We start from the raw sequence: 13,806 nt of genomic DNA, 5'->3' as shown, positions 1-13,806 counted from the left end.
CTGCAACTGTACATTGCCAATACTTGTAATGTCACATGCATAGTTATTCCCAAGATGGACAACACCATGTCTCTCCCCTGTATAGTCATAAAACCACTCAGGATGAGGGGTGACATGAAAGGAAGCACCTGAATCTAGAATCCAAGTATGCATGTCATCATCCGTATCTACAAGTAAAGCATGTGTACTAAAGTGTGAAGAGACCAAGAGTACGTCATTCCCACTGTCATTGTCATGAGTGACTACATTCACCTCTTTAATTTTGACATTGCAATTCTAAGGCAGACTCTTTTTTTTAATTTTCCTTGCTATCATTTGTCTTCTTGGCGTTTTCTTTTTCTTTCTTCCATTTGTAGCAGTCACGTTTCAAGTGACCCTTCTTGCCACAATGATGGCATTCAACATCCTTGCCGCGTAATTTTCTACGTCCCTTGCTATCAAATTTGCCTTTTTGTCGTGATCTGCCTCTAGTATGAAAAGCACTAGAAGACTTATTGGAGGCATTGTTCTACCGATTCATTTCTTCCATGAGTAGAGCAGTCTCTACATCAGCATACAAAAGAATTGCATTAGAATTGGTCATAGCAGTCCTGAATGTATCCCAACTCTTTGGTAGAGTGCAAAGCAAGAATGTAGCCTTAAATTCTTCATCAATCAAGAACTTCAAGGCAATCGGCTGGTTGAAAATGGAGTTAAACTCACTCAAGTGAGTAGACATTGCTATACCCTCTTTCCTACGCAAATCGATAAGTTTTTCCAGCCAATACACTTTGCTTGCGGCACTCTTCTGTGCATTCAATTTTTCCAGTCGAGTCCAAATAGCCTAGGTAGAATCCAAACCTTCAATGTTAAACAGCAAGGCATCAGAAATCAATAGCCCGATGGTTGAGCGTGCAAGCTCGTTTAACTCATCCCAATCTTGTTGTTCCATATCTGTAGGCTTTGCCCCTTTGGTCTTAATCAACTTTGCCTGCTTCTTCTGCAACAAGATATTGTAGCAGTGTTTTTGCTAGACTGCAAAGTTATGTGCTCCTTCAAGCTTCTTAATGTGCATGAGATTACTGTTGTCACTGCTGCCAGCCATGATTTTCAGCCCAAATGTGACAAAAAAAAATTCAGCAAATGCAGGCCCAAACTGTCACACAAGTGACCAAGGTACAAACAAGTACCAACCAGCAATAAATGACCACGGAGAAGCATAAATTTCAGATCAGTAAGTAAATTTTTTTAGAAGCACCAAACCATGTGCTATAACACTCCACAACTGATTACAGCTGTTCCAAGGGCAAATACATCACATTACATGAGAAGTCCCAAAATTTAGTTGCGGTTTCTGTTGTACATGTACCCATGGGCACAAAATTTGACACACAAGGTCAAAAGCCCCAAAATTTTTGTGCTCAAAGCATCAACCATACATCTCCACTGTCTTTGACATGCATAGAATAGGTCAATTTTGCCAAAATAGAGCAATTTCAGCAAAACCCCCAAGATTTTCTAGTGCTAGGTGTCCAAATTGCATGGAATTAAACCCGCATGTACATAAAATGACCAAGTGGCGCACAAATTTTTCCCAAACAGGAAAAGTCCCAAATTTCACGGGGTCCAATGTGCATCAATGTCGAGAAATTGGGTAAATTTCAGCCTGATTCTTGCATATATATGAAAAGCCCCAAATGTCGGAGGCAAAATGTTACAAATTCTCGCAATTTCTGAGACAAATGGTCTTGCTCTGCATCACAATTCCCAAATCCGAGAAAAGCCTCAAATATTCGGGTCAAGATTGCACGAGTTTGGAAGTTGTGCCTCCATGTGTGAAACCGTGTCAGAGGGAAAAGGGGATAAAAGAGATTTTTAAGGAAAGAAAACCTGATTTTCGAAAGATGTGACTGGGGGGGGGGGGGGGGGGGGTTTTCGGTTGACCTCGTGCAGGTCTTCGCCTAGTCGTTGCCTGCACTTGCCTATCACCAGCCTGTCACACGACTGTTGTCCCCATTGGTCCCTGTCCGTTAGTAGTGTGCAGCTGGTCCTGTAACCAAGTCTGGTCGCCTGCAGCGACTGGTTGTTTGCAGCCTGTCAAATCTGCTGACTGCTGAGCGCCAGCGACTCCTGCTCGCCTGTGACTCTTGCTCGCGTGTGAGCTGTCTTATCACCATGCTGGTAACCCTCTGCGCACGTGGTCTTTTGCCTCAGCTCGACACATAGGTTTCCAAGAACTCCAGCTGTCAGCTGGTCATTAGCACAGTCATCTGGTCTTGTCAGATCTCGGGAAGCGCACATAACCTAATGGTTCTGACACCAGTTTGTTGAGCTTCGAGGCATGAGAATCGAGACACGTAGTGCTTGCTAGTAGCATAGAGAGAGAGAGAGAGAGAGAGAGAGAGAGAGAGAGAGAGAGAGAGAGAGAGTGCAAGGTAGTAAGAAGAGTGAACACTTGTAGGTACAATCAGGAGTGTACCACTTTAGGTTTTTAGATAGATATATATATGAAAGTACAAGTGTGCTAAGGGTGTGTTCACACCTGAGCACATATAAAAGGCACAAGGGCCCTTTATTCCCAACAGACAAAAGTTATGGTTGGAATGGCCTCACTAATGAATTTTTCGAGGCTTTTGGTACTCATGTAGGTAAACTCTTAACAGCCATGTCTCAACAAGTTGGGGAGACAGAGGTCATGCCTATATCATGGGAGGAAGGAGTCATGAAATTGATTTCGAAAGTTTTCTTCATCAGTCTGGAAACATTGGGGATCAATCTCTCTGAGGGTATAAAATTTTCTCAAAAGTGATGGCTAATTGACTTCACAAACATCTTTCTCGGATTGTGCATCCCTATTAGTATGGGCTCATCGAAGGTTGAAACCTTTTGCATATGTATTGGATGTGCAGATGGGTATTGACTATTCAAAACACTCCAATCAGGAGGTGGTATTAATTCAGCTAGATGTGGAAAAGGCCTTTGATTACTTGGATTGGTCCTTTGTTGCAGAGTTTATGCATATCATGGATTTTGGCCCGCGAATATCTCATTTGATACACTCAATTCCGACACTTATTTGCAGGTCATATTGAATGCTTGTGTTACTAAACCTTTTATTCTTGCATGCTTGGTCAGATAGGGCTGCCCTTTGAGTTCTTTGTTTTTGCTCTGGCAACCCATTCGGCGCTTACCATGTTATCCCATTTGGTGGTCCCTAGACAATTAACTAGTTTATCCCTTCCTTTTGATCAGCATTTTGTTGGCTAGTCATTGGTTGAAGGGATCTTGTGGGTTGGCTCAATCCCAAAAAGGCCTTGGCTAATGAGGTGTATTATTTCATGATTAAAGATTGTCAAGCACTAGTCACTAAAGCCAATTTCATTTGGAGCATGCAAAAATCTAAGACTTGGTGGAAAATGATTGTGATGGAGCATTGGCTAAACAAGACCCCATTCAAATGCAAGGTCTTTTTTTGGAGAGTACTGATTGGAGGTCTTCCCCTTGCCTTTGTCCTTTCAAAGTGTCGAATCTCCAATGGAAATTGCTTCTTTTGCATTACCAGTGTGGAATCATCTCGTCACAGATTTATTTCATGCTCTTTAGCCAAGAAAATTGGGATGCTCTTGTTAGACATTTGGAGAGCTGTGGTTGGCCCCATATTGTGTCCAATTGATTGGGTCTTTGCTAAGCCAAAATATCCCACTTAGGCACAGCCACATATGAAGATATTGTTTCACTTTTTGTGATTTTGGGGATGTTGGCATATCTGGGTCACTTAGAATGCATTTGTTTTCGACTGAGCTACTGTTGTTCAAAGACATGCTACTAAAACTCAAGATTGGCAGTTAGATCTCACTCAGCAAGCGAATCTTCTCCCCAGGGAGGATTTGGCTCTTTGGGATATGGCAATTTCTTTTGTTTCTTTGCTGTGACATTTCATACTCCTTTTGTATTTTGTACGTTGATATGGTATAATATAATTACTCATTACAAGGAGGGGAGAGAGAGAGAGAGAGAGAGAGAGAGAGCTGATGAACGCGATGGCGAGAGAGCACGCGACGGTGGATTCCGCCCTGCCGCCGGCCATCTGACTTGCGTGTCCTGCGTGTGGTCGTCGCCCGTTGGCCCTGTTGCCGTCAGATCTGGGCCGTCGCCTGTCCGCCCATCTGCCCTGCATCGCTTGTTCACCCTAACCCTGCCGTCGCCTGTTAACCCCTCTAACCCTGCCGTCACCTGTCCGCGCGAGCTGCGCCCTGCCTGAGTTCTCCCCTCAGGCGTCTGCCGGGTCCGTTTTGCCCCATCGCCACAGTGTTACGCGCTGGTTGTCCTGTGACTACCCCGTCGACCCCTACTGCTCGTTGGCTGCGACCTTCCTTCTGGGGTCGCCCTGGTTCGAGAGAGAGACAGCGAAAGTGCGACCCTGCGCCTGCGCGTGTGCTGCTTGTGTGACGAAGGCCTGCGTGCGTAACACTGCACCCCTGTGGGACTGTGACCTGTGAGCCACCCGTTTGCATCTCAGCTGCCTGTCGCCTGTTCCTGCAGCGATTGGCAGAGAGAGAGAGAGAGAGAGAGAGAGAGAGAGAGAGAGAGAGAGAGAGAGAGAGAGAGAGAGAGAGAGAGAGAGAGATAGACCAAACGGTGGCAGCACTTGGCCCGGATTTTGATGCTGAGGAACCGGAGGATATGGTTCCGTGCACTGAAGAATTGCCCCCGGGTCCTGACATCCAGCCTGCGGGTAAACGTACCAAGCATTACCCGGAAGAGATAGGTGTTACTCAGGATCGTTCCTATGCGCAGGTTGCTTCGGATTCTGCGGACTCTCAGGAGGTGGACTGGGAGCATCTGTTGGAATTTGCCAACACTCTGCTTGGTGAATATGTTCAACATAATCAGGAAGCCTTCTCTGACTTTGCTCCAGACGATGTTCTGGAAGCTACCGTCGACCCAAAAACTGTCCTACGCTCCTTTTCGGTATTTTATGATCGCGCGGTGATACTCTTCTTCACTGGTCGCATCCCGCTGCTTTCCCGTATTCGCCAATGGCTGCAGAGTCTGCTACAAGGGGAATGTGTTGAAGAGATTTTTGTTGGATCCCGAGGTTTTTTTGAGGTCCTCTTGAAAACAGACACGCACCGTGCTGCTCTCTTGTCTAAACTGCCTTTGTTTTTTGATCGTCGGTTGGTTCATGTGGTTCCATGGCGCTTGATGGCAGATTTTCAGCGCCTCCTGCAACATGAATGCCCTGTGTGGGTAGAAGTGGAAAATTGTCCGGCTGTTTATTGGCCGCTATTGAAGGATGCTATGGCCGCTGTGGGCACGGTTGTGGTCCCTCCCAGTCTCAGGGCTGTGAATCGCAACCGCTTGTGCATGTTAGGGGATACTGCAAGGAAACGGCCTGCTTGGTTACGCCTCAATTGCTCTGGCATGCATCCGTTACACTTTCGTTTGAAATGGGGCAATTTTGCAGGACATTGCTTTTCCTGTGGATAGTTGGGGCATTTTATGGCCGAATGCCCGGAGCAGCAACACACTTCGGATGTTGGCCATGTTGCGCCGCCCATGGAAGATATGGTGTGTGATGCTCCGTCGCTGGATACTATCCACCCGCCCAAAGTTTTGGACAAACGTAAACAACAGGTTTCGGGTCTGGATTCCCGTGCCACTGATTGGGTTAAAGTACGTGCAAAAAAAGGCAACAGGGTTGTTGCTGGCATGGAGAATACTGTGCCTACTACCTCACAAGATTCCATGCATACATATATGCGCAGGAAGGAAATGTTGTCTTCCGAGCGCTCTGCTCTTGCTATGGTTTCCTCTGCCCCCTGATATCAGCCCGCCAAGAAAATGTATTCCGATCGTCCAAAGGGTCCACCTGCTAAGCTGGCATTTGATACTAGAGGTAACGTCATTACCCCGTGGGACCGTCGTTATCCCCGTTCCAACCCCAAGCTAGCAGATATGCCGTCTACTTCCAAATTTGGTCCTCAGAACTCTTTTGCGGTATTGGCGGATTTCTTGGATGAGGGAGTCCTGGACATTCTCGCCGACAAAGTCAAATCGAGGCAAGCTGTGCCTCGTACCTGATTTTGTTTTAAATACACATGATAATAGCCACGTGGAATGTGCGAGGAATTTGTTCTCAACACAAGCAACATGCCATGTGGACTGTATTGTATGAAAATCAGTGGGATGTCTTGTGCACTATTGAGCACAAGAGTCACGGTGAAGCCAGAAAAGTGGTGGATTGCCATGGCTTTCGATTGTTTTATGCAGGGACACAGGCCATGCATTATTCGGGTGTGCTCATGATTGTACATGACAAATATCAGCCTGTTCTTATTAAAAATGATGTTCATGGCCGCTTTTTGGTGATTGAAATTTTATTCGAAGGGGAAATCTTATGGTTACTTGGCCTCTATGCTACGAATGATTCGTTATCTCGTCGGGAGCTTTGGCAGACTTTGCAAACCTCCTTGTCACTTGGCAGACGGGGCTTCTTCATGGGGGATTTCAATATGTGTGTTGATTCTTCCCAGTCCACATCGGAGCATTCGGTAATGGATGCGCCGGAAAGTCGTATGTGGCATGAGTTGGCTCTTGCTGTTCTTAAGCAAGATCTCTGGTCCTGGCTACACCCGTCTTCTACAGGGTTTACTTTCCATTATGCCGAGTATGCAACAACATGGTCGCGATTGGACCGTATATATATCATGCAGAATGATGATTTTCTTCCCGAGATGCTCGAAATAAAAGTGTTGCAGCAATATGCCTTGTCGGATCATTTTCCTCTGCAGCTCGAGCTGCTTGCACAACCCATTGCACCTTTCAAGCAATTTCTGGAGAGACTCCCTCTGCGTTTCAACTCGTCTTACTTGAAGCATGCAATCTTTCAGGGCTATATGCAGCAATTGATTGACAGATTCTTCTTGGACTTCTCTTCTCAGGGCACTGCGTCATTTGAAAGATTGCTCTCTAATGTGTAGCGGGTTGCTCGGCAGTATGGGATGTATCATGCCTCTATTTGTCGGCAGCGTCGCCAGGCAGCAGAGGACCTGCTGGTTTTGGTTCGTTCTCTGTTGGTGGACACTCCGGATGATGCATTTCTGCTCGCACTGGCCATGCGGGTGGCTGATCTTATTAAAGAATTCCAGTTGAAATCATATCAGCAGGCCAAATTGCAACATCTGACGGAGACTTTGCAAGATAGTGCATGTCAGACCCATAAGTTCTTTCGAACTCTCCATGCCTCTCCTGCTCGAGAGAATATGACCAGACTGGAGAATGCAGAGGGCCACCTTATCCTGGATCCGCAGACTATTGTGCATATGTGTAGGAATTATTTCCGCGACCCTCTCGATTCCACTTCTCCACCTTCAGCCCAAATTACTCAGGCCCGTTTGGTTTTTTATGACCTGGTCCGCAATCAGCTTCCGCAGGACATGCAAGCTACTATGGAGTCAGATATTTGTGAGGCAGAGGTTATGGACATCTTGTCACACTTGCCCAAGGATAAAAGTCCGGGTTGGGATGGTCTCACCAATGAGTTCTTTGAAGCTTTTGCTACCCAACTGGCGAAACCATTGCAGGCTTTGTTTCAGCAGGTGTGGGAAACGGGGATCATGCCTTCCTCATGGAAAGAAGGCCTTATTAAACTGCTTCAAAAAGTTCCTTCGCCATCTAAGTTGACACAGTGACGCCCAATTTCTTTGATGGGTTCAATGTACAAAATCTTTTCCAAAGTAATGGCGAATCGGCTCCATAAGCATCTCCCGGCCATTGTGCACCCTCTACAGTATGGTTTCATTAAGGGCCGAAATATTCTGCACAATGTATTGAATGCTCAACTGGCAATTGATTATGCAAGGCATTCTAATCAGGAGGTCGTATTGATTCAACTGGACCTGGAAAAGGCTTTTGACTATCTGGATTGGTCTTTCGTCGTTGAACTTATGTCTGCTATGGGCTTTGGTGCTTGGATGTCTCGTCTAATATACACCATTAGCGCTGCAGCGTCTTCGCGAGTCATGCTGAATAGAGGTGTTACTGAGCCATTTGTCCTTGCCCGCTCTGTCAGACAAGGGTGCCCTTTGAGCCCTCTATTCTTTGCCCTTGCGACACATCCAGTTCTTTTGATGTTATCTCATATGGCAGCCTCTCCTCAGTTGGCCGGACTGTCGCTTCTTACAGGACAGCACTTCATTAGCCAATCCCTGGCGGATGATACTTTTATGATTTTGCGTGCGGAGAAGGATAACCTTCGAAGAGCATTGGATGTTTGGGGCCTCTTTGGTCAGGCGTTCGGCCTTCGTATCAATGCGCTCAAATCAGCCATTCTCAGCTGCACGGAGTCGGATTTGCAGTCCTTGGACTGGCAGGGTTTGGTTGTTCCTCGTGGCTCCATTGTGAGGCACCTTGGGTACCCTTTGGGTCTTGATGTTCCCCCAAAGCAGCTTCTGCAGTGGATTTCTCAGAAAATGGTGGCTAAGTTTCTGTATTGGAAGTCTCAGGCCTGGCCCTTCCATGTTCACCTCAAAGTAGCCCAGACAATTATGTTGCCAATGCTCACATATTTCTTGCCATTGTTGCCCTGGACTACTACGACTCTGAATGCTCTTACTCAGTCTATTTGTTTCATGCTATGGAAGAAGGACTCATTGCATGCAGGTATTTCCTGGATCTCTTGGTTGCATGCGTGCACCCCCAAACGCATGGGTGGCGGAGCTATTTTAGATGCCCAAACTCACATGCAGGCACTCCGTTGGTCTCTTTTCCACGCCATGTGCTCGGATCATCATCCGTGGGTCGTTATAGCCTGTTATTTCCTTGAGGACCATGGGCTTCTGCATGGCAATACCCAAATCGGGGGTTCTTGGTGGCATGTTCTTAATACTGATTCGCGGTTTTCCAGTTCTTCTTCATCGCTGCTTACTCATTTGGTATGTTCATGGAAACTGGTCCTCCAGAAGGCTCAGTGGCATCCAGCGGAGGATCGCTTAGCTACTAACTCTTTTCAATTGGAATTGCTGGCAGTCTCGCGTTTACTTGCATGGGAAGGTAAACATGAGCTTATACCACAATTCAACCGGATGGCCCGTTTGGGCTTGTCTTCAGTTGCGGATGCCACCCTTGCCAGTCGCAATGTGCTTATATCTTTTCGTACAGCTAGGAGGCTTTTCAGGATCCCTCGTGGATATAGGCCTTGATGGGAACAGCTTTTGAGGGTGCTCCAGAGCAGACAACCCTTTCCTGCCCTTGCTTCGGATCATCCCTGGCAGGATTGGGACCTACAAGGCCGGCTGACTTTAAGTAAAGCTTCTGCTAACCAAGTGTATCATATTCTGATTAAAGATCATCAATGGCTAGTTACCAAAGCGAATGCTTTATGGGGATTACGTAAATCCCGGTCATGGTGGAGGGCAACTGTGATGGAGGGCTGGTTGAACAAGACACCCTTCAAATGTAAAGTCTTTCTTTGGAGAGTGATGATTGGTGGTCTTCCGCTTGCTTTGGCTCTTTCCAAGCGACGAATCTCCAATGGCAACTGTTTCTTTTGCACCACTGCTGTGGAATCCGCCCGCCACCGATTTATTTCATGCCCCATTGCAAAGAAAGTCTGGTTTTTTTTGTCGGCTGTTTGGCAAGGAGTGGTGGGTTTCACCCTGCGCCCCTTTGATTGGGTTTTCGGGCAGCCCAAATACCCCACTCCTGCACAGCCACATATGAAGCTCATGTATCATTTTCTTCGATATTGGGGCTGTTGGCATAACTGGACCATTCGGAATGCTTTTCTTTTTGACTCCGCCTATAATGTTCAGCGGCATATTGCTAGGCTTAAGGGCCCCTTGTATTGGCAGTTGGATCTTCTCCAGCATTCTGATTTGCTCTCTAGGGAGGACTTACGTCGCTGTAATAGGGCAATTTCCTCTGCATCTTTGCCATGACGTTGTAACTTGTAGTACTTAAAACCTCTTCACATGATGGCTTAGATTGTCGTCATGTATCTTGTAATCAAGTAATCTTGTACTTTTTTTCGTAATTAATACAATTACCTTTTACGAAAAAAAAAAAAAAGAGAGAGAGAGGCTATGGAGGAGCTCGAGCTGAAGCCACCTTGCCCCTGTTCCTGTTCTGCTGCTATCTTACTGACCAGATCACCAGCAGACTGACGACCTGCTTCAGGGACAACCTGCTTGACTGACGAGTTGCAGACTGACAATCTGCACTGAGGGTTTGAAGGCACATCGTGAGGTCTGTTGCACAATTGCAGTCCAGCACAGCCTGACTGCAACAGGTGCAGTCTACACTCAGGGTCTGAAGACAGAGACAGGTTCTTTGGTGGAAGGGGATGAGATGGGAAAATGCTGCAAGATGACGGTTGATGAACCGGTTTTGTGTGCTGCAGATTTGCCTCAGCAAGGCGTTCGTGTTTCTTGCTCACAGGCTGATGAGTCTTTCCAGTTCATGCTTGCTACTGCCAACAATCTTATGTTTGATTATGTTCATGCTAATGAGGGTAAAGTGAGCTCTTTGCTGGAGGAGGATCATGTGGTTGCTGTCATGGGAATTGACCCAGTTTTACAACGGATTGTTGCCTTTCATGAGAGGGCAACCATCTTACGGGCAGGACTCCTTTGATTGCTTGGATTCATGCTTGGCTGCTGCAGTCCATGCTTTGAGTGGTGATGTGTGTGATGATGATGTTCTTGGGCAAGTGCAGGCTCCTCTTGTGGAAGAGATTTATGATGGATCAAAGGGGTTTTCCGAGGTTCTTTTTTGTTCTCTGGATGTGCATGCTTGCATTATGCAACATATTCCTTATTTTTTGGATGGTCAGTTTGTCGATATGGTCCCATGGACACCTTTGGCTGAGTTTCAGGAGGTTCTTAGGCAAGCATGCCCAATCTGGATGGAGATAGTTAATTTTCCTGCACATCTTTGGAGACTTCTTCCTTTGGTTTTGAGATCCCTTGGCGAGTTGTGGGTGGAGCCCCGTTTGGCCTCCCGCAATAGAAACATGGCTTGTATGCTTTGGGACACTGGGAAACCTCGCCCTGCTAAAATTCCTTTTGAGGTCCTTGGGTTGTCGACATTGGTTTTTTAGCTCAAATGGGAGACATTTGCTGGACATTGCTTTCGATGTAGTCAATTGGGCCATTTTATTTTTGAATGTGATAGTGGCCCTGAGGTTTTACAGCGTTCTTTGGACCCTAACATGGATATGCAAGAGCGCGATCCCTAGCCTTTGACTAAGCAGCAAGATGTTGCTCTTCCTGCGCCTCTTGTTGTGCATGGACATGATAATAGAAATAAGGATGTTTCCCAGGGTATTGAGTGCGGGTCGCATTGAGTTGGTCGGGATCTGCCTCCTTAGGATGATTCTTGGGTCACTGTGGTTAGATGCAATGCTCGACAGGAATCTCATTCGACTCTTGCTCACCCATCTTCTCATCTTGTTACTTAGACTTTTCAATGTAGAGGTAGGGGTTTTTACATGAAACTTCAATGTTCACGTGTATCTATAGTTGGTGTGGTTGATAAAAGTGCTTCTGATTTTGCTTTGCACTTTGATACTCATGGGAGGCTTTTGCCCTTCGGGATGTTTTCCATTCTCAGCAATAGCAGTTTCCTTCTTGTGCTTCGATTACTAGTTTGCAGAGGGCGGATCTTGTGGATGTGCTCTGTAGTGAGATGGAGAGATTTCACGCTGCTAAAGCAACAAATGTTAAAGGGAAAGTAGTGATTCGGTAGTTCTCTCTCTTTTTGTTTATCATGAGACTTGTTTTATGGAATGTTAAAGACATTTCTTCTGGCAATAAGCAATATCTGTTGTGGAGAATTGTTTTTGTTGGTAATTGGAATGTTTTTTGTGCCGTGGAGCACAAACTACATGCTTTGGCAAGTTCTTCTTATGTATATAAGGATTATACAATGTTTTTTAGTGGATAGGTTGATTGTTCAATCTTCCTTACAATCGTCCTTGGTTTCTCAGGATGCTTGTGGCAAATTTTTGATGCTGGAAATCATATATGAGGGTGAGGTTTTGTGGCTGGTGGGCATGCATGCTCCTTCTATTGCTCAGATATGCCGTCAACTTTGGGGTGACTTGCATTGCCTTTCCATGGCTCCTTAAGGTTTGTTATGGGTGATTTTAATGGTAAGATTAGAATGCAAATGACCACCAAAAACTATAGGTCAAATCAACTTCCTTCCAATGGGATAAGGTGAACCATATTGACTATTAGGACTAGGGTGTAATTGCAACTAGACTTTGCACAATCTTGATCAGCTTTATGCTTCAAAATTAATGGAAATTTGAACTTCTAGTTGTGGTCTTGGATGCATCTTTCGCAGTCTGGATATACTTATCGATCTCTTCAGCATCTAGATACTTGGCCAGACTTGATAGGATATACATTTGTGAGAGAGACTCTTTTCTTCTAGCAGTGATTGACATGTGGGTGGAGCGAGAGCATGTCTTATCAGATCACTATCCTTTGGTTTTGGAATTGACTCATAGGTTGGTTTATGCCTTTAAGGCTCTGCTTGCTCGTTTGCCTTTGCGTTTCAACCAATTTTTTTGCTGCAAAATCAGTTTTTGGAGTGTATCCACAATTGATTGCTTCTTTTAGCTCGAGGGTTCTGTCTGGGGGTATGAAAGCATGGTCTGTTTTTAGGGATAATGCATGTGTGTTGTCCTGATAGTATGCCATTCATCACGCTTCTTCTTTTCGAGCTGAGTTGCAGCATTCACAAACTTTGTTGGCTCACTCGTTGTCTCTGTATCAGTCAAGGGATATGATTGATGACTTGGTTACATGCATTGAATGGTTGAAATGTAGAGTCCAATCTCTTCAAGAGGAGGAATATGCTAAATACAAATTGTTGTCCTGAGTGGAAGCTTTGCATGATAATAACTATCGATCTCATCAGTTCTTTACTCGTTTACGCCAGAAATACGCTAAGGAAAATATTGTGCGTTTGTTGGATGAGCAAGATGATATGGTTACTGAACCTGTCTCCATCATTCAAATGTGCATCGACTATTATAAATCTTTGTTGGGTCCATAGGACATTCTTTTTGATGCTGTTCTCTCTGCTCGTCGATACATTTGTGACTTAGTAAGTAATTAGGTTAAGCCTGTATGGTTGATTTGATGGAGGCTGATATCTCAGAGGTTGAAATGGAGGATGTGTTGTCCTATTTACCACATAGGAAGTGCTCTGGTTGGGATAGGCTTCCTAATGAGCTGTTTTTAGCCCATGTTGAGGAGCTTAAGGACCCATTAACTCACCTATGTCAGTAAGTCTAGAATTCTGGTTTAATGCGTTCAGATTGGAAGATTGCACTGATTCGGTTGTTGCCAAGGTTCCTTCTCTGACTTCCTTGAAACAATGGAGACCCATTTCTGTCATGGGTTCTTTGTATAAAATCTTTTCTAAAATGATTGCCAATAGATTGCAAAAAGTATTCCCACACTTGGTTCATCCATGTCAATATGGTTTCATTAAGCGACGGAATAACATGCATAAATGAGAATATTTTGAATGTTCAGTTGAGGGTTGATTATGCCAAAGCTACTGGTCAGCAGGTTGTCATGCTTTAGCTTTATATTAAAAAGGCATTTGATCATGTCAAGTGGTCTTTCTTGCAGCAGCTCATGTCTATCGTAGGCTTTGGTCCTTGTGTGACGTCTCTTGTTGATACCATTTGTTAGGGTGTTGTGGCACGTATTGTACTTAATGAGGGTCACTGATGAAATTGCCTTATCTCGTTTTCTTTGGCAAGGCTGCCCTCTTAGTCCTTTGCTATTTGCCTTAGTCACTCAC

At 45.4% G+C, this 13,806-nt stretch overlaps 1 protein-coding gene across 6 annotated transcripts in view; it reads left to right on the top strand.

Moving 5' to 3' along the window:
* The window catches only part of RNEE/G (RNAse E/G-like protein), a 209,779-nt gene that overhangs the window by 36,128 nt on the left and 159,845 nt on the right, over positions 1 to 13,806 (top strand). The window contains exon 5 of one of the 6 annotated variants that reach the window (XM_087669136.1): positions 11,969 to 12,110. The exons of the other annotated variants lie outside the window; for them this stretch is intronic. Coding sequence (XP_087525262.1) covers positions 11,969 to 12,109 — 141 coding nt within the window. The 3' untranslated portion in view covers position 12,110. The remainder of the gene's footprint in view (positions 1 to 11,968; positions 12,111 to 13,806) is intronic. 6 annotated transcript variants of the gene reach the window in all.

The sequence above is a fragment of the Lygodium microphyllum genome, chromosome 3 (assembly GCF_053477565.2).
Source record: "Lygodium microphyllum isolate KBCC chromosome 3, Lygodium_microphyllum_v1.1.10, whole genome shotgun sequence".
Lineage (NCBI taxonomy): Eukaryota > Viridiplantae > Streptophyta > Polypodiopsida > Schizaeales > Lygodiaceae > Lygodium > Lygodium microphyllum.
Note: the sequence above shows the minus strand (reverse complement) of the source record. Positions and strands in the feature narration are given on the sequence as shown.